The sequence below is a fragment of the Uranotaenia lowii genome, chromosome 2, assembly GCF_029784155.1.
Source record: "Uranotaenia lowii strain MFRU-FL chromosome 2, ASM2978415v1, whole genome shotgun sequence".
Classification (NCBI taxonomy): domain Eukaryota; kingdom Metazoa; phylum Arthropoda; class Insecta; order Diptera; family Culicidae; genus Uranotaenia; species Uranotaenia lowii.
The window spans coordinates 378,675,536-378,697,380 of record NC_073692.1 but is presented as its reverse complement, the minus strand read 5'-3'; the positions used below and the strand labels follow the sequence as shown (position 1 = coordinate 378,697,380).

Here is a 21,845-nt window from a genome sequence, read left to right as displayed (position 1 = left end):
ACCACACTGTTGTGCGGACCCGGTAAGTGGGTAATAACATCATCATTGATACTCACTCGTCCTTTAGAGATCGATCGGGATCGATGCATATGAGTGCATACAGCAATCAATTTCTGCTCGATGGAAACTCGATCACGACTTCTGAAGCCGTCGTTCCGCGAATTGACCTTTGACAGCTTGCTGGAGTTTTTATGCAACCATTACAGTGACGTACGATCTTAATTGATTCCTAAGTGTCGAGTGCGATCTTATCTGGAAGGCAATCTTATTAGTGCCACGAGTAATTAATCATTGATGAGCTGAAGTTGTTGAATGCTTAAATTTTATATGCAAAACTAAATTATGGAGAATTTTTTTTAAATATACGATTTTTAAACAATTTTTAAAAACTCGCGAATTTTCAATTTAGTTGAAAATTAAAACAATTCATTTTTTTCAATATGATTCATTTTTAACAACTTTTGTAAACCTCAAAGTTCATTTCCTTGATCCTTTTCTTACTTTTTCATCATGAAGGTTCGCCGCTTGTTGTACAGCGTTTCCCCACAAAGAAAAGCGATGAATCCATCATCGAGAAAACGCTGTTTTTCTAAGATGCTAAATGGCAAAGTGCTCTATTTATTTAGAACAAGCAAAGCTGCATAAAAAAAGAAAACACAAGCTGAAGTAAAACGATAAATGGGAAACGATTTGAATGGCGACAGCGGGAAAAAAAGTAGCATGAAGCGAAAATGAAGTAAGCAAACTCGTGTGCCATTTTTGAGGAGCACTTACTTGCTGCCATTAGGAAGTGGGACAATGTTGCTTGCTGGAAAAAAGAGCTCTACTCCATCATTCTCAAGGAGAGAGAAATGCATCCGCAGTAAATGGGTAAAGTTTGCAGGATCAATAGTTTCTTTGTATCTAGCGTTTCCTTTAAGTAGTTTTGTCCTTCCGTTGTTAAAAAAATAATTCCATTGACACAAGGAAGGATAAAAGCTGAATAAAGTGCATCAATCTTGTTTTTTTTTTCCTTTTAGCTCACTCATTTATTTGATAATATTTTGTACCCAGTGATGAGGTGATGGAGATTTAGCATTTTGGAATGACATAAAAAATTTGACAGCGACTCAGAATTCTGAAATTTTAGATGGATGTTAAAAATCATGTTGAGTAGAATAAGGCTTACCAGATGTCCTACTTTAGTAAAACATGTGCCTTTTTACCCTTCGTCCTATCCAGGCGTGGTGCTAGAGCTCGCTCTTAGGAGGCGAAGGTTTTTTTAATTATGAAAATTGCAACTTTAATATATAGTGAAAAAGGGCTCATATCGTGAGAAGAGACGTGGGTTCTGCATACTGCCCTTTCTCCTACAATTTGATCTCATTGAACTCAATCAGAGATATTTTGAAAAATTTCAAAATTACAGAAGAAATCAAATTTTCTTCTTCCCATGAAAAAATTCAAAATAATAGAAGAAATCAAATTTTCTTCTTTCCCATTTTCTTTATGAACTTATTTCATTATCTTTTGATAAAACTTAAATATGCGAATCTATAATTTTCTCTTTATAAAATTTTGATCAAAAGTTGATTTTCGTATTTTGTTTACCAAGGAGTCAAAAAATTATCGACTTATGAGCTCATCAAGGAATATCCAATTTTATATTTATAAATGAAAGTACACAATACGTTAGCGCAAGGTCAACATAACGAAATTTTAATTATTCTCGTTTGCAACTTTAGTTCGAAAAAAATAAATGTTTGGAATAAGTTTTTCGTTATAATTTTCTTGAATTCAAAATTAATTTAAAAACATAGATATTTTATTTTTAGTTTTATTTGGATACATTTTTCTGAATGGGGATCCGAAAATATTATGTTTTTTTTATTAAACCCTGAAGCTAATTTTACATTGTAAATAATGGTCGTAGAATTCTATTTTTGACTTTAGATTTTATTCTGAAATAAAATTATGATCTGTGATTGATTCTGATGTCTGGAGCTTTAAGAACTCTACTTTCATTGATTTGCTCTTGAATTTCAAGCTCTCATCTAAGATTTTAAAATTAAATCTTATTAAATCTTGAATAAAGGAAATGAAACTTTCACCCTTCGTTTCGAATAGTAAGAAATTTGCAACAGAGAATGTATGAATCATGTGAATTTTTTTTTATTCATTTATGGACATTAGGGTGTTCCAAAATGGCATAATGTCTGCGAATCTGGGGACTCACCCTCCAAATGGTAGATTAGGATGTGGAGAACAAACTTTTGTATGGAACCGACCAAAAAAAAAAATCATGTTTAGAGGTTCTGCAAGCGCGATCTTTGAAAAAAGTCCACATTCAAAAGATTTGATTTTAAATAAATTCTAGGTCTAAAAATTTTTACAAAATTTATATATTTTATATTTTTTAAATTTTGTTTGGATCCAATTCTACACGTAAAAAATTAAAAATAAACCAAATTTGTATTAAAGTTTAAAATAAGCAAGCTATTTTCAAGAAAAAAAATTTTTTGGTTCAAACATTTTGTATTCAACTGACCAAAATGTATACCTATCGTACAATGTTTTTGTTATCAATGCCATCAAAAGATGCGGATTTTTGTGCACTTTAACTTTGTTGAACCTGTTTAGCGCGATTTTATCGTCTCACTCATTTTTATATGATTTGTGCTTACGTAAGAACTTTAACTATACACATAACACACGACGTATTACAGGACACGACACATAACGTTCTTACTTAACGGAAAAAGGATATAAAGTTACCTTTTTTGTCGACCGGTTTCGGGCTCGATGTTGCCCATCTACAGGACGATGTCCGACTGATTACACAAAGGATAATTACAGCTCCAGTTTCATACTTGATGTAGTATTCGTCGAACGCAATTGGCATTATGCGGATTTTTGTTTGATCAGATTGAAGAGAGGTGAAATGATCGGCGGCTCGTCTTCGTTCATCAACGGTTTTTCGGCGGTGCTGATGAACATCGACTCCCAAGCATTCAGGTGTGATGTTTTCCGTACAAACTTCCTAAATTTGACCTTTTTCCAATCGACGGAATGGTCAAACTCTGTTGTGTGGGCGGCAACACTCGATTCATTAATCCTTCCATTCTCAACGGCATTTTTGTGTTCTTTGAGACGGACTTTGAATTTACGGCGAGTTTGACCAATATAAATAGCCGAGCAGCTGCTGCATGGAATTTCGTAGATTCCGGATCTATCCTCCTCAGGAATTTTGTCTTTAAGCGAGACTAGACGATCCTTGTGGGTGTTTCCACTCTTGTATGCGGTTTTTAGACCATGCTGCAGAAGAATCTGGCTGATTCCGTTAGTCAATTTTGGATAAAACGGTAGACTAACTCTTTGCGATTCTTCTTTTTCCGGTGTTAGTGTTGTTGCATCATTTCGGTGCTTTTTTCGGGCGTCATTGTCGTATCCATTCACAATTCCTGCATCAAAAATTTATGTGTTTATCGTCTCAATTGCCAATTTTTTCCCGAAAGTTGTGTGGAACTTTCTAACTGGGATAGCATTTCTTCAAATTGATCGATGCGTACTCTGGAATCGATATTGCGAACTATTGGAAAAATTATCCAACAAACGAAATCGAGTGTCCAGTCAGTATGTGTAGTGCTTAAACTTTGTTGAACAAAACATGTTGTTTGCATCATCGTGTGAAGATCTATTCACGGTTTAATCTTTGATAAAAATCACAATTTAGAATATTTTTTATATAATTTATCAAATTTGTCTTATCAAATACCTACTTGAAAATCAAAACACTTGCGAAACAAAACTTGGATGGTTTAAGGGAATCATCAGGAGGCCAAATGCCAAATTCGAACTGAATCTGACAACGGGAAGGGGTTGCACTGAATCTCAAGTGTGAAACATTGTGTTCTGGGATTTCATCAAATATTTTTTTCTTTACCAATCGATTGCTTAACTATGTTGATTTTATTAAAATTTAAGTTAAGACTAACATTTCACCTGAAGACTGCAACTCGATTGGACTTGAAAGGAAAAAGTTATGGTGGTTCAAAAATATCCTAAATTGTGATTTTTATTAAAGATTAAACCGTGAATAGCTCTTCACACGATGATACAAACAACATGTTTTGTTCAACAAAGTTTAAGAGCACAAAAATTCGCATCTTTTGATGGCATTGGTATAAAAACATTGTACGTAAGGTACACATTTTGGTCAGTTGAATACAACAGTTTTGGACCAAAAAAAATTTTTTTTGAAAATAGCTTGCTTATTTTCAATTTTGATACAAATTTGGTTCATTTTTAATTTTTTACGTGTAGGATTTGATCCAAACAAAATTTAAAAAAAGAAAATATATAAATTTTGTGAAAATTTTTTGACCTTGAATTTATTTAAAATCAAATCTTTTGAAAGTGGACTTTTTTCAAAGATCGCGCTTGCGAAACCTCTAAACATGATTTTTTTTAGTCAGCCCCATACAAAAGTTTGTTCTCCACATCCTAATCTACCATTTAGAGGGTGAGCCCTCAGATTCCCAGACATTATGCAATTTTGGGACACCCTAACGGACATATTATTCCCATTTTTAAAATTAATTTTTAAGATTAATTAGAAAATCATCAAATAAAGGATAAATTCCCGTAGCAAAAGGCAACTAATTTGACATTTTCCAGAGATGCAAAAAAATTTAACTGGTTTCTACTGGTTTGGGTTTGCTGAACTCAAATATGCATCCAATTTCCTTCTACCATCTTTTATTTATGAGATTCCTGCTGACATTTGAAAAAAAGTTAAATTTTCATTTAGTAAATTTGATCAAAAGATAGAGAAGGTGTTGATTTGAAATGCTTTCTGCCATTAAAAAATAGAAATTAGAAAAATTGGACTTGCCATTAGAAGTGTATCAAGAAAATTGAAATTTTTTAAAGGTTATCACCAAAAAACCAAGGCCAACCATTATTTTAATTTATTTTTGGCGCTGAATGTTTCGACATATAGTAATCTAACAATGCATAAGGGAGACTGGGGTAACGTGGGCCATTGAGAAACGTTTCTTTATGTTGTTGAATTAAATACGCATCATTTCCTTTTTTATTTATCAAGCTTGAACAAATTTTAAAAAAAAATTACTTGCATAATCATACAAGCACTCGCAAATTGCATTGATGGGGAACCTAAAGTTCATAATAAAAATATGCTCATACGATTGTGATCTTAGATATCACGTCGAAAATTATTTTTTTTGATGAAACATCAACAAGTCACACAAACGCAACTAATTTGCAAATCATAACTTGTGGGGAATCGTGGGCCACATTTTATGGGCCACCTAAACTTTGCACGTTATCTAGTCAATTTGTATTTGATTCTCCACAATTTTTCAAAATCCTAAAAAAATTTTTTTTCAAACAGAATTCGGGGAAGTAAATTAATAAAAAAAAAAATACAAAATATAGCCTAATGATACCTTAAAAATGAAGATAACCTTTATTTATTTTTTATAATAAAGATGTTATGTAACAAAGAAAAAAAGTGGCCCATGAAACCCCAAACTCCCCTACTAATGGCAATTGTTTGACTAACAATTGTAAAAACTACATCTTAGTGAAGTTTTAAATAATGAAAAACTGGGAATGGACCTATTTTCCTAAAAAATATTATTTTGTACATATCAGAAATCTCTAGTCCATGTGTTTTCCATCTGAAATATCTAGTGATAGGTTTGGTCTAAAATTTTACTATTCTGGATTTTTTTATGATCTTATGTTAGCCAGTAACGAAGAAATATAACCCCTGTCTTAAGGGTTGGGTGAAACGACAACAACTCGACAAATATGTTCAATATTTGCAACCGCAAAAGTACTGAAATCAACCTTTTTAGCCCATGTGGTTATGTAGCTTTTGAATAAAAAATTGAAAAAATGTTTATTGAACGAAAACGTTTTTCTTTGAACAAAAGTTGTATGTGATCATAAAATAAAACTTCTGTAAATTTTTCAGCAAAAAAAAATTTAGTTATAGAGGGTTCCCAGGGCGACCTTTGGCATCTTCCAAGGAGCTGTGAACCCACTTTTGAATTTTGGAGGGCAGTGGAAAGGCTCAGGGGCGGTGAGGTTTTGGCGTTTCACATGTAAAATTAGAGAAATCACAAAAAATTGTAACTTGAGTTTTTGGAAATTTTTCCACAGAAGTTTCTTTGGGATCATCATCATCATTTTTTTCAGTTCAATTGTTGCCATACAATTTAAACCATAGATAACTTATTCAACTTATCATGATTTCCAACGACCCCAGAATGAAATCTTATGGAGAAGCTTATCAGTTATTATCCAAGCATATTTAATACAATTCGTGGTATTTAGGAATGAGGTGGTCTTACGCAAACAAAATGAATTAATATTGCCAGCATGTACACTAAAATTTACTTCTCTGTTATCTGAAATAATAATAAAAATTATCCAAATATTGCGTTGGAACCATCTCCAGCGTTAATCAATCATTCAATCTAAGAAAATAAATATTAACATAAAATTTAATAAATCTGAAATTTATACAAGCTGAAAGTTACCTTAGCCTTCGGCTGGTGATTATTTCAGATTGATAGAATTTTATCATCATATTTTAATGTCTTTGATTAAATTATTAACCTTTTTGCATTTTAAACTAGATCTTAGGAATTTTTGCACTTATTTCCCATTAGTTAGAAACGACTCGTTTGATTATCTTTAAAATTATTGAAATTTAGCAGACCTGTAGTATTTTTTTATATAATGACTATATTATGAAACGTTTACAAGATTTGATTATTTGATTATATTTATTACGTTTATTATTCATATTTTGTAACTTGAAAATTTCTACAATTTTTACGATATTTTCTTTGTCATTTAAAACATAACATAACACAAACAAATATTTGGTGTGAGTTTTTAAATTTGATAACAAAATTAAAAATCACTGGTCTAGATGATTTCTTTGATTTTTATTAAGAAAAATAATAAAAAATAACAGAAAATGATGTACATAATCGGAAAAATAATTGATAAAAACACAGACATGAATGCCATGTGAATGGTAAAGTGTTTTACATGAAAATAATAATAATAATAATCGAAAAAAAATGCCTGTCTTTGTTAAACATACACATTAAGATTCCGCTTGGGACCATGACCCTCTAAATCACAGGAAAACAGCTCGAATGACACTAGAACTATCAAAAATCCACAGGTTTTCTTGATGCACGGGGAGATAGCCATTCGAATCTCGTAGCAGCACAGTTCTCCTGAAATTCGAGACACTCTTTCTCGAATACTCAGGAACTCAAGCAAATGCAGGACATCAGCCACCTGTAAGTCGTGACTTCCAGTAACTGCCATGTGTTTGTTTCAAAAAGTAGATTAGAAGATTCCTTTTCTACCGGTGATTGTCTAATCACTCAGATGAAACCCAAAGAAGCTTCTTTATTTTGTGCGGGATGAATAACTTGTATTGAAGCAGCCGAGTTCCAGATGAAGCCGCTGTTGACTGTCGGAGATCTACTTTAAAATAAATTTCCCACCCGAGGACCTGACAAAAAAATTTCGAAATTCATACTACCGCTGGAATCAGCAGCAAGTTATAGTACTGGAGCTGGTGAATATTTTAAATTAATTTATAATAGATTGAAAAACTGAAATTTGCCCGTTTTTTGTTCTCATGTAGCAATGAAATACTATGCAAATGAACCAATCATCAGGAGTCGTAGCAATTTTATTCATTTAATATGAGATTGTTATTGTAATCATTATGAGCGTGAATATATTTAAATAATAAAAAACATTTTGTCTTTTGGCGTAAAAACATCTGAATTCAGTGTAAATAAATCTTGGATGGAAGCCATTCCGAACCTACAGAAATACTTCAAAATTCCCTGCAAATTACAGGAGAAAACTGTTCTGAAATTTCAATTTTACTGACCGTCTAAAATCATCCCCGCCTTAAGACGTGGATTAGTATTAAAATCAGCATAAAACCAAAGCCAATCATTATTTTTCTTAACTTTTTGCGCAGAATATTTCAAAATATGTTTATCTAACAATTCATACTACTCAGCAAAAAAAATCGTGTAATTTTAGATCGGAAACCATGCACGAAAACGGAACATCGTTTTTGATCTAAAATTCAATCACGGCGTGTAAATTTTGATTGAAAGCGATGCATGAAAATGGAACGGCTAATTGTCGTGTAAAAATGCAGTGAAGTATTTTTTTTAAAACTTATCCTGGATGTTTGCAGTTTTTAGTTAATATTTTGGTTTAAATATAAAAAGTTTTACGAAAAATTGAAAAATACAATGATTTTTTTTTATTGGAAATTTATTTTTAAACAAATCATCCAAAGTAAAATAAAAACGTTCACAACATAATGGGCAGCGCCGGAAGTTGCATGAAACGTTGACGAAGATGTCCACCCTGGTCAGCGTCACCAGTAGGATTGTTATTTCCTTTTCGGACAATCAGGATCCACATCACTGTAAAAAAGATAGAAAAACTGATTAATTTCGACAACTTTTGTTTTTTTTGTATTTCACTTCACCACCACCAGCCTCAACGCGTTCAGCAAACAGCAAATTTGGCACATTTTGCTCGTGCGGTCAGCCTCGAAGTTAGCTGCCGAGTGCTGACGATATGATCCTCTGTGATTTTACGACATGGGCTGGGGCTTGGGTTAGCATCTTCAACAGACTTTTCAATTAATTTTTTGGATGATGCTTCAAATCATCATCTCGAGTAAAAACTAATGAACTTTAGCCGCGAAAGAAAGAAAAACAATGAATCTGTCATGTTTTACACCGTTTTTGATGTAAAATTATATCCCATCGTTGCTTTCTAGATCATGCAGGGTAAATTTATTGCAAAGAATTTAATTTTACACTATTCATTTTTAACCGATGAAAAATATACCAAAAATAGTTTGAAATACATCATTTTTGAATTACACTAGGGAAAAAATAGATGCCACACGTTTTAGATTGCGTATACTTTCAGAATTTTTTTTGCTGTGTAATGGCAATTGTTTGACTAGCAATTGTAAAACCTACAGCTTAGTGAAGCTTTAAATAATGATTAAAAGGACCTATTTTCCGATAAAATAACATTTTGTAAGCGTCAGAAATCTATAGTCAATGTATTATTTTTGATCTTAAATATTTCTTGATAGGTTAGGTCTTAAATTTACCACCATTCTGGAATATATTTTTTATGATCATATGTTAGCCAGAAAAGAATAAATATAAACCCCTTCTGAAGGGTTGGGTAAAACGACAATAACTCGACAAATATATTCAATATTTGCAACCGAAAAAGTACTGAATTTAATTTTATTAAAATTGTTAATTGAATGATAAATTTTTTTTGATCAAAAGTTGTATGTGATCATAAAATAAAATTTCTGTAAATTTTTTAAGCGAATAAAAATTGAGTTATAGAGAGTTAATATTGAATAATTGTTACAATATTAAACGAAGGGTAACAAAGTTGTTAAACTGCCAATAGAAGTCCTTCTGGAGCGCTTATTGGAAAATTCACCCCAATGGCAATTTTTACTGCAATTTAAATTTCTTACTATAACGGCAATTTAAATGGCTTCTTTTATTTCATAAAAATATTTTCACGGTGTACAAAAAATTTGAAAAGTCAAGGGTATACCGACTAGAAAAATTTGTTAATTTTTATAGAAGTTCGAGCACTTCCCTGTATTTTGTAACGGTTTTTTCCCGCTTGGTGGGGCATAGGACCGCGTATAGTCCTATCGTCCTACTTTTGACCCTAAAGGCTCTAATTTCCTTGTATATTTTTGCGACAGTTATATGTACAGTAGAACGTGGCAATGGATGTTCGGGGAAAATTGCCTAATTTTGATAACCGACCATTTTGTAGATTGACCCAAAAAAACTGACCTGTGCAAAAATATAGCTCAATTGAACTCGACTCAAGGCGCCCAAAGTTTCGGTTTTTATCCTCAAACTCACCAAAGGGGGGACCCAAGAAAATCGAAAAAAAAGAAATTTTAATGCCAAATTACTTAAAAATGCATAAAACGTCGAAATCTGGTGTAATCTAGAAACCAAATTATTGGTCAAAAATGGACTTATGGGACTAATTTGGTTTTCCGAAAATCTCAAAATATCATAAAGATTAATAATACTACGAGATTTCGACGTTTTGTGCACTTTTAAGTAATTTGGTATAAAAATTAAAGTTTCAATTTTCCCTTTTCCTTTTGTCCCCCCTTAAATGATTTTTAAGGGTTGAAAACCCGATGCTTCGACCGCTTTGAGGCGCTCCTGTATCGAGTCCTACGAGCTTAAATTTTGCACAGGTCAGTTTTTTAAATTAATTAAATGAACTAATCAAGAACCTTTATTATATTTTAAATTCACACAGTGCTTAAAAATCTGACCTACATTGTTTTAGAAGCAAGTATTTAGATAGTTAAATTTTTAACGATAGTCATTCATTCCTATTTTAACACGCGATAAAAAGGATGGTGCTATTTATGTTTCGCTCAGGGTAGAAATTCAGAAATTTCAAAAAGACTAATATTATAAGATTTTTAAAAATTCTGTTCAAGAAATAAAAAAGGCAGAAAATAAAAAAAACGGAATAAATCAGAAAAAAACGTCAAAAAGTAAGAACTTGAATATTCAGGAAATTAGTCAAAAGTTTCAAAATTTTAAAGTAAAAAAACTAGAAATTCAGAAAGTTTGAAAGTCATAATATCAGAAAGCCAGAACAGCAGAAAGTCAGAACATTCAGAAAATTCGATAGAAAGTCAGAAAAGTACTGAGTAAAGAAGTCGGATAGTAAGAATGAATTCAGAAAGTAAAAAAAAATATAAACTCAAAAACTCTGTAAGTCCAAGAATTGCTAAACATTTAGAAAATCAGAAATTCAGAAAGTCGGAAAGTCACAAAATGCGAAAATCAGGATGTCAAAAATTCAAGAAGTTAGAAAGTCAACAATTTCAGAAAGTCAAAAATTAGGAAAGTCAAAATTTTCGAAAGAAAATTAAAAAGTTAGAAAGAAAGAATTTTAGAAATTCAGAAGTTCAGAATGTAAGTAAGATAAAATAAAATGGCAGGAAGTGAGAATGTCAGAAAAAATGATTAATTCAGAGAATGAGAAAGGAAAATATCGGGGTAAAAAAAGAGTACACCCGAATGTCATTCCTCTTTTAACATGCAATAAACAAGGTGCTGCTATTTATGCTTCGATAAGTGTAGAAAATCTTTAAAAAAAAACCGAGAGATATTCAAAAACCTATGAAAACTTCTTCATGGTGGTAAAACAGTAAAAACATCTAAAAACCAGCATGACATAGAGTCAGCAAAGCAGTAAGTAAAGAAGTCAGAAAGTTAGAAAATCATGAATCAAGACAGTAAAAAAAACATAAATTCAGAAAATCATAAAACAGAAGTCAAGAGTTTAATTAAGCTAGAAAATCTGAAAATCAGGAAGTTAGAAAGTAAGATAGGGACAGTAGGCTGTGGTTAAAAAAAGACGTTGTTTACAGAAGCTCCGAAAAAAGAAATGAAAATTTGAAGACAACTATGAAACTTTTGAAGCATTTTAAAGGTAACGGTGAAAAGATAACACTTATCAAGAGTCATTCAAGCTGGGATTCGTAATTATTCTAATCAGATAAGAACAGCTTAAATATTAGATTGAAATAAAAAGGATGGAAATTGCTGTATCAATAATTTGTACAATATCCACAATATATAAAAAAATTTTCGTGTTCAATGATTTAAGGTATATTTTTGTAATCAATCTTTTTAGCTAAGCTTAGCTAAGATAAATCAGGAAGTCAAAAATTCAGAAAGCCAAAAATTTCAAAAATTCAAAAAGTCCAAAATCTAGGAAGTAGAACAGTCAGAAAGTCATAAGTTCAAATATAAGAATTTTCGGAAGAAACTCAGAAAGTCCAAAATTGAAAACGTCAAAAGCAATCGTGAAAACGGAAAATTAGAAAATAGAATGTAAGAAAAATCGTCAGAAAGTTAGAAATTCACGAAGTCGGAAAATCAGAGCGTTTGAAAGTTAAAAAACTTATAGTTGAAATGACTGCAAAATGAAGTCAAATACCCACTTAGTCAGAAAATTTGAAAGAAAGTCATAGAAATAAGAGATAGAAAAATAAAGCTTCAGAAAGTCTAAAACTAGGATAGCGAGAATGTTGAAGTCAGAAAGAAATAAATGATAAAGCCAGAATTTAAGAAAAACTAAAATTGTAGAAAACCTAATATGAAGAATTTACTCACCGTTAGCAATGTTTGTTAATAAGTTTATCAGCCTTATCGGTGAAAAGTGATTTTTATTTTCTATTCGTGCCAATTCTCCAGATAACTTATGAAAAATCTTTTATTGAATTTAAATCGATACTAAATAAGATTACCTATTTTTTTCCTTCTTGATCAAAAAAATCATAATTTTAAGTAGTTTGTCTAACCATAGATCCTGTTTAATTTTATTTTATTTTCGTTTTGACCAAATCCCGCAGTTATGACGAATTCGTTCCCACGAAATCTTTAAATCAAAATTAATGCATCAAAACTTTCTTTCCCATTTCGAATCCCGGAAGCACTTCTGATTGCTCATTACTCACTGTGGATTGCTTTTTTGAATGTTTTTACAACTTTCCGAATGAGCAAAAAAAAACAAAAACATTCAACAGAACGAAGCAAAAAAGCGATCAATCCAATGCGCTGAGAATTTCGTTTCCCTTGCGGTTTTGTTTTGTAATCTCGCTTTTTGCTCCTTCTCCGCTCCACGTTTTTGGCAGCAACAATTGAGAGATCATCGAGCTCGAGGATTGCAAAGATTTGGATCATTCCTATGTCCACAGGACCAACTTGAATGAAATTAAACCAGCAGCCCCAAAAGCAACGAAAAACCAATATGCTACGGTAGTCCCTTTACAACAAAGGGGTTTCCGAAGTACGCTTCGAGGTACACTGGAAAAAATCTTCAGTTAACTTTTTCACGGAATTTTTTTCCCAAACTTTGTACCTACTAAATTAAAAACGATATACAGTGTAACAATCAGTTTTGAGTGCTTAGAAAATATGTAGTAAAATTTCAATATGACATATAAGAATCAAAAGTTTTTCGGTGCACCAGGAAATTCTCGGGAGTAATGATAAATATGAAGGAATGAAAAAAACAACGCCAGAACAATAATGGCACGATGAGTTTACAAAACAAATAGCGTGTCTGCGGAATAAAGGGAAAAAAATACGTTCAGCAGGGAAAGAGAGCACTCGTTTTGAGCTGCAGTTTTGCTTATAAAAACAGTTTCTTAGTTTTGCGTTTTGTTTCTGCTGCTCTAATGTCGCATGGAGTAGGTATGGACATAATCATCTAGCTGATTGAAATGTCACGTACAGATTGAGTTCGAGAATGTATCGAGAAAGCTGTAAAATTAATTTATTGGAAACATGATTTACGATATGCGTTCGAGAAGTGTTGCGAAAATTTTAGTTGCGCTTTCCTTTCGAACATTCAAATCGTAATAAAATCTTAAACCTTTAGTTTTGGGACGTGAGACAGGATCTTGATCTGCTTATTATTGACCGGTTTTAATTGAATAGATGGGAAAGCTCGAGTGTAATGCGAGTGTAGAAAATATAATACGGGTTTGATTTAATTATTCATGACTGAATGAAAAAAAAGGTTGAAATTCTGTAACAATTATGCAATTTCACATTGTCGATTTAGAATAGCTTTGCTCTCATGTCTGACTGATTTAACTAAACAGGATTCACAGAGTTCTTTAGCTTTTAGTCATTTTCGTCATCTTTGTCATTTTTGTCATTTTTGTCATTTTTGTCATTTTTGTCATTTTTGTCATTTTTGTCATTTTTGTCATTTTTGTCATTTTTGTCATCTTTGTCATCTTTGTCATTTTTGTCATTTTTGTCATTTTTGTCATTTTTGTCATTTTTGTCATTTTTGTCATTTTTGTCATTTTTGTCATTTTTGTCATTTTTGTCATTTTTGTCATTTTTGTCATTTTTGTCATTTTTGTCATTTTTGTCATTTTTGTCATTTTTGTCATTTTTGTCATTTTTGTCATTTTTGTCATTTTTGTCATTTTTGTCATTTTTGTCATTTTTGTCATTTTTGTCATTTTTGTCATTTTTGTCATTTTTGTCATTTTTGTCATTTTTGTCATTTTTGTCATTTTTGTCATTTTGGTCATTTTTGTCATTTTTGTCATTTTTGTCATTTTTGTCATTTTTGTCATTTTTGTCATTTTTGTCATTTTTGTCATTTTTGTCATTTTTGTCATTTTTGTCATTTTTGTCATTTTTGTCATTTTTGTCATTTTTGTCATTTTTGTCATTTTTGTCATTTTTGTCATTTTTGTCATTTTTGTCATTTTTGTCATTTTTGTCATTTTTGTCATTTTTGTCATTTTTGTCATTTTTGTCATTTTTGTCATTTTTGTCATTTTTGTCATTTTTGTCATTTTTGTCATTTTTGTCATTTTTGTCATTTTTGTCATTTTTGTCATTTTTGTCATTTTTGTCATTTTTGTCATTTTTGTCATTTTTGTCATTCTTGTCATTTTTGTCATTTTTGTCATTTTTGTCATTTTTGTCATTTTTGTCATTTTTATCATTTTTGTCATTCTTGTCATTTTTGTCATTCTTGTCATTTTTGTAATTTTTGTAAGTTTTGTAATTTTTGTCATTTTTGTCATTTTTGTCATTTTTGTCATTTTTGTCATTTTTGTCATTTTTGTCATTTTTGTCATTTTTGTCATTTTTGTCATTTTTGTCATTTTTGTCATTTTTGTCATTTTTGTCATTTTTGTCATTTTTGTCATTTTTGTCATTTTTGTCATTTTTGTCATTTTTGTCTTTTTTGTCATTTTTGTCATTTTTGTCATTTTTGTCATTTTTGTCATTTTTGTCATTTTTGTCATATTTGTCATTTTTGTCATTTTTGTCATTTTTGTCATTTTTGTCATTTTTGTCATTTTTGTCATTTTTGTCATTTTTGTCATTTTTGTCATTTTTGTCATTTTTGTCATTTTTGTCATCTTTGTCATTTTTGTCATTTTTGTCATTTTTGTCATTTTTGTCATTTTTGTCATTTTTGTCATTTTTGTCATTTTTGTCATCTTTGTCATTTTTGTCATCTTTGTCATTTTTGTCATTTTTGTCATTTTTGTCATTTTTGTCATTTTTGTCATTTTTATCATTTTTGTCATTTTTGTCATTTTTGTCATTTTTGTCATTTTTGTCATTTTTGTCATTTTTGTCATTTTTGTCATTTTTGTCATTTTTGTCATTTTTGTCATTTTTGTCATTTTTGTCATTTTTTCCATTTTTTCCATTTTTTTCATTTTTGTCATTTTTGTCATTTTTGTCATTTTTGTCATTTTTGTCATTTTTGTCATTTTTGTCATTTTTGTCATTTTTGTCATTTTTGTCATTTTTGTCATTTTTGTCATTTTTGTCATTTTTGTCATTTTTGTCATTTTTGTCATTTTTGTCATTTTTGTCATTTTTGTCATTTTTGTCATTTTTGTCATTTTTGTCATTTTTGTCATTTTTGTCATTTTTGTCATTTTTGTCATTTTTGTCATTTTTGTCATTTTTGTCATTTTTGTCATTTTTGTCATTTTTGTCATTTTTGTCATTTTTGTCATTTTTGTCATTTTTGTCATTTTTGTCATTTTTGTCATTTTTGTCATTTTTGTCATTTTTGTCATTTTTGTCATTTTTGTCATTTTTGTCATTTTTGTCATTTTTGTCATTTTTGTCATTTTTGTCATTCTTGTTTTATTATATTAATAGGGTGTTTTACATTGTATTTTCGTTGTTGCTTAACGATTTCAAAGCTAAACTTTAGAATCTTCCTAAGTGGTCTCAATAATAAAGAAATCATTGAAAATATCTTTCTTACTGCCTGCTTGTCCTTCTTTCTACACGTTTTTATTCATTTGCACATTTCAAAATAAATATTTAAGTACAAATAAATAATCTGTTGGGAAAAATCGATAAGATTCGTAATCCCTTTAAAGTACTTGATAAAGCTTCCTGATAGCGTCCACTCGAAACTTCAACTGAGAATAACAGAAATCAGAATTGTTCTCGCAGCTTTTCTGTTAATATCAGTACCACGTTCAGATTCAAAAGGGACCTTTGAAAAGTGGAAATAATTTGAAGACCATTCCAGCAAAACAGTTCTGTAGTTAAAATGTTCCCTAGAGCACGCGTGATATTCTTGTTCAGTATTCTAGTCTTCCTTGCCGAGGCGGATTTCCCCGTCAAAGACTGGTGGGAAAAGGCCAGTTTCTACCAAATTTACCCGAGATCCTTCAAAGATAGCGATGGGGATGGAATCGGTGACCTGAATGGGATCACCTCCAAACTTTCCTACCTGAAGGAGCTGGGCATTCGTGGCTTCTGGATGTCACCAATTTACGCCTCACCAATGGTGGACATGGGATATGACATTTCCGACTATCGGGCCATTCAACCGGAATACGGAACGATGACAGATTTCGAAAATTTATTGGTTGAAGCTCGCCGTTTGGGGCTAAAAGTGATCATGGATCTGGTGCCGAATCATTCAAGTGATAAACACGAGTGGTTCATTAAGTCCGAAGCTGGTGATCCTTTGTACAAGGATTATTACATCTGGGAAGATGGGTTGCCGAATCCAAACGGAGGAAGGAATCTTCCGCCGTCGAATTGGCTTCAATCATTTCGGGGTAGTGCCTGGCAGTGGAGTGACCAAAGGCAGCAGTACTATCTGCATATGTTTGCCGTTCAGCAGCCGGATTTGAACTACCGGAATCCGAAAGTGATCGAGGAGATCGATGATATTATTCGGTTTTGGTTGGACAAAGGAGTTGATGGGTTTCGTATCGATGCAATTTCCAACTTGGTTGAGATCGCACGGTCTGCTGATGGATCTTACAAGGATGAACCTCCAAGTGGTTTGACCGATGATAAAGATGATCCAGCTTATCTGGATCACATCTATACGCAAAATCAACCGGAAACGCTGGAAGTTTTGTACCATTGGCGTGAAGTCGTGGACCAGTATCAGAAGGAAAAAGGTGGAGACACGAGACTGTTGATGGCCGAAGCAGGAGGAACTTTGGATATTCTGAGAACATATTATTTGAGTGCGGATGGACGTCTTGGAGCACACATGCCTTTCAACTTCCAGATGATTTTCGAAGTCAACAAAACTTCCACGGCAGAAGATTACGAACGGACCATACGTAACTGGATGGCAATGTTGCCTCCAGGACATACCTCAAACTGGGTGGTAAGTCTATAAAAACTTCAATGATCTGATTAATCCATTCTAAGATATTTTTTTTTCAGATCGGCAACCACGATCGACCCCGAGTTGGAACCCGATTTGGTGTGAATCGAATCGACGTTATGAACATGATGGCCTTGTGTCTGCCGGGAGTCTCGGTTACCTACCAGGGGGAAGAAATCGGCATGACGGATGTTTGGATATCCTGGGAAGATACGAAGGACCCGGGAGCGTGCAATGCCGGACCAGACCGTTACACCGAAAAATCTCGGGACCCTTGCCGGACTCCATTCCAGTGGGACGATTCGGCTATGGCCGGATTTACCCAGGCATCGCAGACGTGGCTTCCAGTTGGGCCGGAATATAGACAAGTCAATGTGAAGCTACAGAATGCAGAACGGAGATCCCATCTCAAGACATACAAGGCACTGATGCAGCTAAGGCTTTCAAAAACTTTCCAGTACGGATCGATGCAGGTCAATGCGATCAACAGCGATGTGCTGGCCATTACAAGGGAGTTGGAAGGATACAATACCTACATAGTGCTGATGAACTTGGGTGACCAAACTCAAGTTGTCAATGCCAATAACCTGGTTAGTGATCTACCGTCCAAAATGCGATTCGAAATATTGGATTCCAGTTCACATCACGTTAAAGGGTACTTTTTTTCATTTACAGGCTTCTCTTAGTTGACGTTAGTTATTTAAATATTTTTTTGATGCCCTATTATTTCAGGGGACTGGTTTACACGGACGAGATTTCACTGCTTCCACATGAATCTTACGTTTTAGTAGCTCGGCTGGCAGCTGTCGAACAAGTGCACGAATCGATGTGTGAAATATGGTTGGAGTAAACAGGGAACTACATTCTTTCTCCTAATTTTTATCAAACATAATGAAGCAATTATAAAATCTAATGGATATGTCACAACAACTTTTCAATCAGTAAATAACTTCTATAATTTATTCCGTCATATGTACATTATCAGCATACATTATAGATCTAGATAATTTCACGATCCCTAGATCTTTTTTTCCAGTCCTCAAAAATTATAATATTTTTTTTACTGGTTCTCAAGTGGTTTTTTAAAAATATTTCTTAAAAGATGATAAGCAGATTTTTTTTTCTGAAAAATAAAAGCTACACAAAAACGACAAAAATGACGAAATTGACAAAAATGACAAAAATGACAAAAATGACAAAAATGACAAAAATGACAAAAATGACAAAAATGACAAAAATGACAAAAATGACAAAAATGACAAAAATGACAAAAATGACAAAAATGACAAAAATGACAAAAATGACAAAAATGACAAAAATGACAAAAATGACAAAAATGACAAAAATGACAAAAATGACAAAAATGACAAAAATGACAAAAATGACAAAAATGACAAAAATGACAAAAATGACAAAAATGACAAAAATGACAAAAATGACAAAAATGACAAAAATGACAAAAATGACAAAAATGACAAAAATGACAAAAATAACAAAAATGACAAAAATGACAAAAATGACAAAAATGACAAAAATGACAAAAATGACAAAAATGACAAAAATGACAAAAATGACAAAAATGACAAAAATGACAAAAATGACAAAAATGACAAAAATGACAAAAATGACAAAAATGACAAAAATGACGAAAATGACAAAAATGACAAAAATGACAAAAATGACGAAAATGACGAAAATGACAAAAATGACAAAAATGACAAAAATGACAAAAATGACAAAAATGACAAAAATGACAAAAATGACAAAAATGACAAAAATGACAAAAATGACAAAAATGACAAAAATGACAAAAATGACAAAAATGACAAAAATGACAAAAATGACAAAAATGACAAAAATGACAAAAATGACAAAAATGACAAAAATGACAAAAATGACAAAAATGACAAAAATGACAAAAATGACAAAAATGACAAAAATGACAAAAATGACAAAAATGACAAAAATGACAAAAATGACAAAAATGACAAAAATGACAAAAATGACAAAAATGACAAAAATGACAAAAATGACAAAAATGACAAAAATGACAAAAATGACAAAAATGACAAAAATGACAAAAATGACAAAAATGACAAAAATGACAAAAATGACAAAAATGACAAAAATGACAAAAATGACAAAAATGACAAAAATGACAAAAATGACAAAAATGACAAAAATGACAAAAATGACAAAAATGACAAAAATGACAAAAATGACAAAAATGACAAAAATGACAAAAATGACAAAAATGACAAAAATGACAAAAATGACAAAAATGACAAAAATGACAAAAATGACAAAAATGACAAAAATGACAAAAATGACAAAAATGACAAAAATGACAAAAATGACAAAAATGACAAAAATGACAAAAATGACAAAAATGACAAAAATGACAAAAATGACAAAAATGACAAAAATGACAAAAATGACAAAAATGACAAAAATGACAAAAATGACAAAAATGACAAAAATGACAAAAATGACAAAAATGACAAAAATGACAAAAATGACAAAAATGACAAAAATGACAAAAATGACAAAAATGACAAAAATGACAAAAATGACAAAAATGACAAAAATGACAAAAATGACAAAAATGACGAAAATGACAAAAATGACAAAAATGACAAAAATGACAAAAAGGACAAAAATGACAAAAATGGCGAAAATGACAAAAATGACAAAAATGACAAAAATGACAAAAATGACAAAAATGACAAAAATGACAAAAATGACAAAAATGACAAAAATGACAAAAATGACAAAAATGACAAAAATGACAAAAATGACAAAAATGACAAAAATGACAAAAATGACAAAAATGACAAAAATGACAAAAATGACAAAAATGACAAAAATGACAAAAATGACAAAAATGACAAAAATGACAAAAATGACAAAAATGACAAAAATGACAAAAATGACAAAAATGACAAAAATGACAAAAATGACAAAAATGACAAAAATGACAAAAATGACAAAAATGACAAAAATGACAAAAATGACAAAAATGACAAAAATGACAAAAATGACAAAAATGACAAAAATGACGAAAATGACGAAAATGACAAAAATGACAAAAATGACAAAAATGACAAAAATGACAAAAATGACAAAAATGACAAAAATGACAAAAATGACAAAAATGACAAAAATGACAAAAATGACAAAAATGACAAAAATGACAAAAATGACAAAAATGACAAAAATGACAAAAATGACAAAAATGACAAAAATGACAAAAATGACAAAAATGACAAAAATGACAAAAATGACAAAAATGACAAAAATGACAAAAATGACAAAAATGACAAAAATGACAAAAATGACAAAAATGACAAAAATGACAAAAATGACAAAAATGACAAAAATGACAAAAATGACAAAAATGACAAAAATGACAAAAATGACAAAAATGACAAAAATGACAAAAATGACAAAAATGACAAAAATGACAAAAATGACAAAAATGACAAAAATGACAAAAATGACAAAAATGACAAAAATGACAAAAATGACAAAAATGACAAAAATGACAAAAATGACAAAAATGACAAAAATGACAAAAATGACAAAAATGACAAAAATGACAAAAATGACAAAAATGACAAAAATGACAAAAATGACAAAAATGACAAAAATGACAAAAATGACAAAAATGACAAAAATGACAAAAATGACAAAAATGACAAAAATGACAAAAATGACAAAAATGACAAAAATGACAAAAATGACAAAAATGACAAAAATGACAAAAATGACAAAAATGACAAAAATGACAAAAATGACAAAAATGACAAAAATGACAAAAATGACAAAAATGACAAAAATGACAAAAATGACAAAAATGACAAAAATGACAAAAATGACAAAAATGACAAAAATGACAAAAATGACAAAAATGACAAAAATGACAAAAATGACAAAAATGACAAAAATGACAAAAATGACAAAAATGACAAAAATGACAAAAATGACAAAAATGACAAAAATGACAAAAATGACAAAAATGACAAAAATGTCAAAAATGACAAAAATGACAAAAATGACAAAAATGACAAAAATGACAAAAATGACATATCTATTATGATTATAAATTTATCATGACAAAAAAAATTAAAGAGTTTGGTTTTCAAGTTGTTTTTGAACTTTTTTTTTGAAACTTTTTCTGTTATACATATAAGGATAAATAGCAAGTATTTTATTCCAATCTCCGTATGATGATTGAAATATTAAGGAGGTTAATGATGCTATTCGAAAACTTTGGACTGAAATCCTTGTTACGATTTCACTCGAATCGCAATGCGATAAGGGGAGCCCCATCATTACTGAACGAGCTGAATCAAATTACTTTCTCGTTCTCGTGCTCCTTCTGTTTGAATGTTTGTTTGTTTGTTTCGATTGTTGTTGAGATCGCTACTGCAAACACTTGTTGGCAAGTCCTCAACAGTGCAACCCCATCTTCGAGTAAATAATAATCTTCGTCGTTACTTTAGTACGAAGGTACCAGCTACTTTCCT

At 31.0% G+C, this 21,845-nt stretch overlaps 2 protein-coding genes across 8 annotated transcripts in view; both read left to right on the top strand.

The window, feature by feature from the left end:
- LOC129743875 (uncharacterized) overlaps nucleotides 1-21,845 on the top strand; it is a 107,153-nt gene that overhangs the window by 26,739 nt on the left and 58,569 nt on the right. The gene's annotated exons all lie outside the window — the stretch shown is intronic.
- Nucleotides 16,207-18,331, top strand: LOC129743876 (maltase A3-like). The gene is made up of 3 exons (XM_055736106.1): nucleotides 16,207-17,316; nucleotides 17,376-17,971; nucleotides 18,049-18,331. Exons 1-3 carry the CDS (start codon nucleotides 16,234-16,236, stop codon nucleotides 18,164-18,166), a joined length of 1,797 nt encoding a protein of 598 aa, XP_055592081.1. The 5' UTR covers nucleotides 16,207-16,233; the 3' UTR covers nucleotides 18,167-18,331.

Coding starts and splice junctions, on each gene's coding strand:
- LOC129743876 (XM_055736106.1), top strand. CDS start 16,234: ATGTTCCCTAGAGCACGCGTGATATTCTTGTTCAGTATTCTAGTCTTC. Junction 17,317..17,375: donor GACATACCTCAAACTGGGTG/GTAAGTCTATAA, acceptor TTTTTTTTTCAG/ATCGGCAACCACGATCGACC. Junction 17,972..18,048: donor AGTTCACATCACGTTAAAGG/GTACTTTTTTTC, acceptor CTATTATTTCAG/GGGACTGGTTTACACGGACG.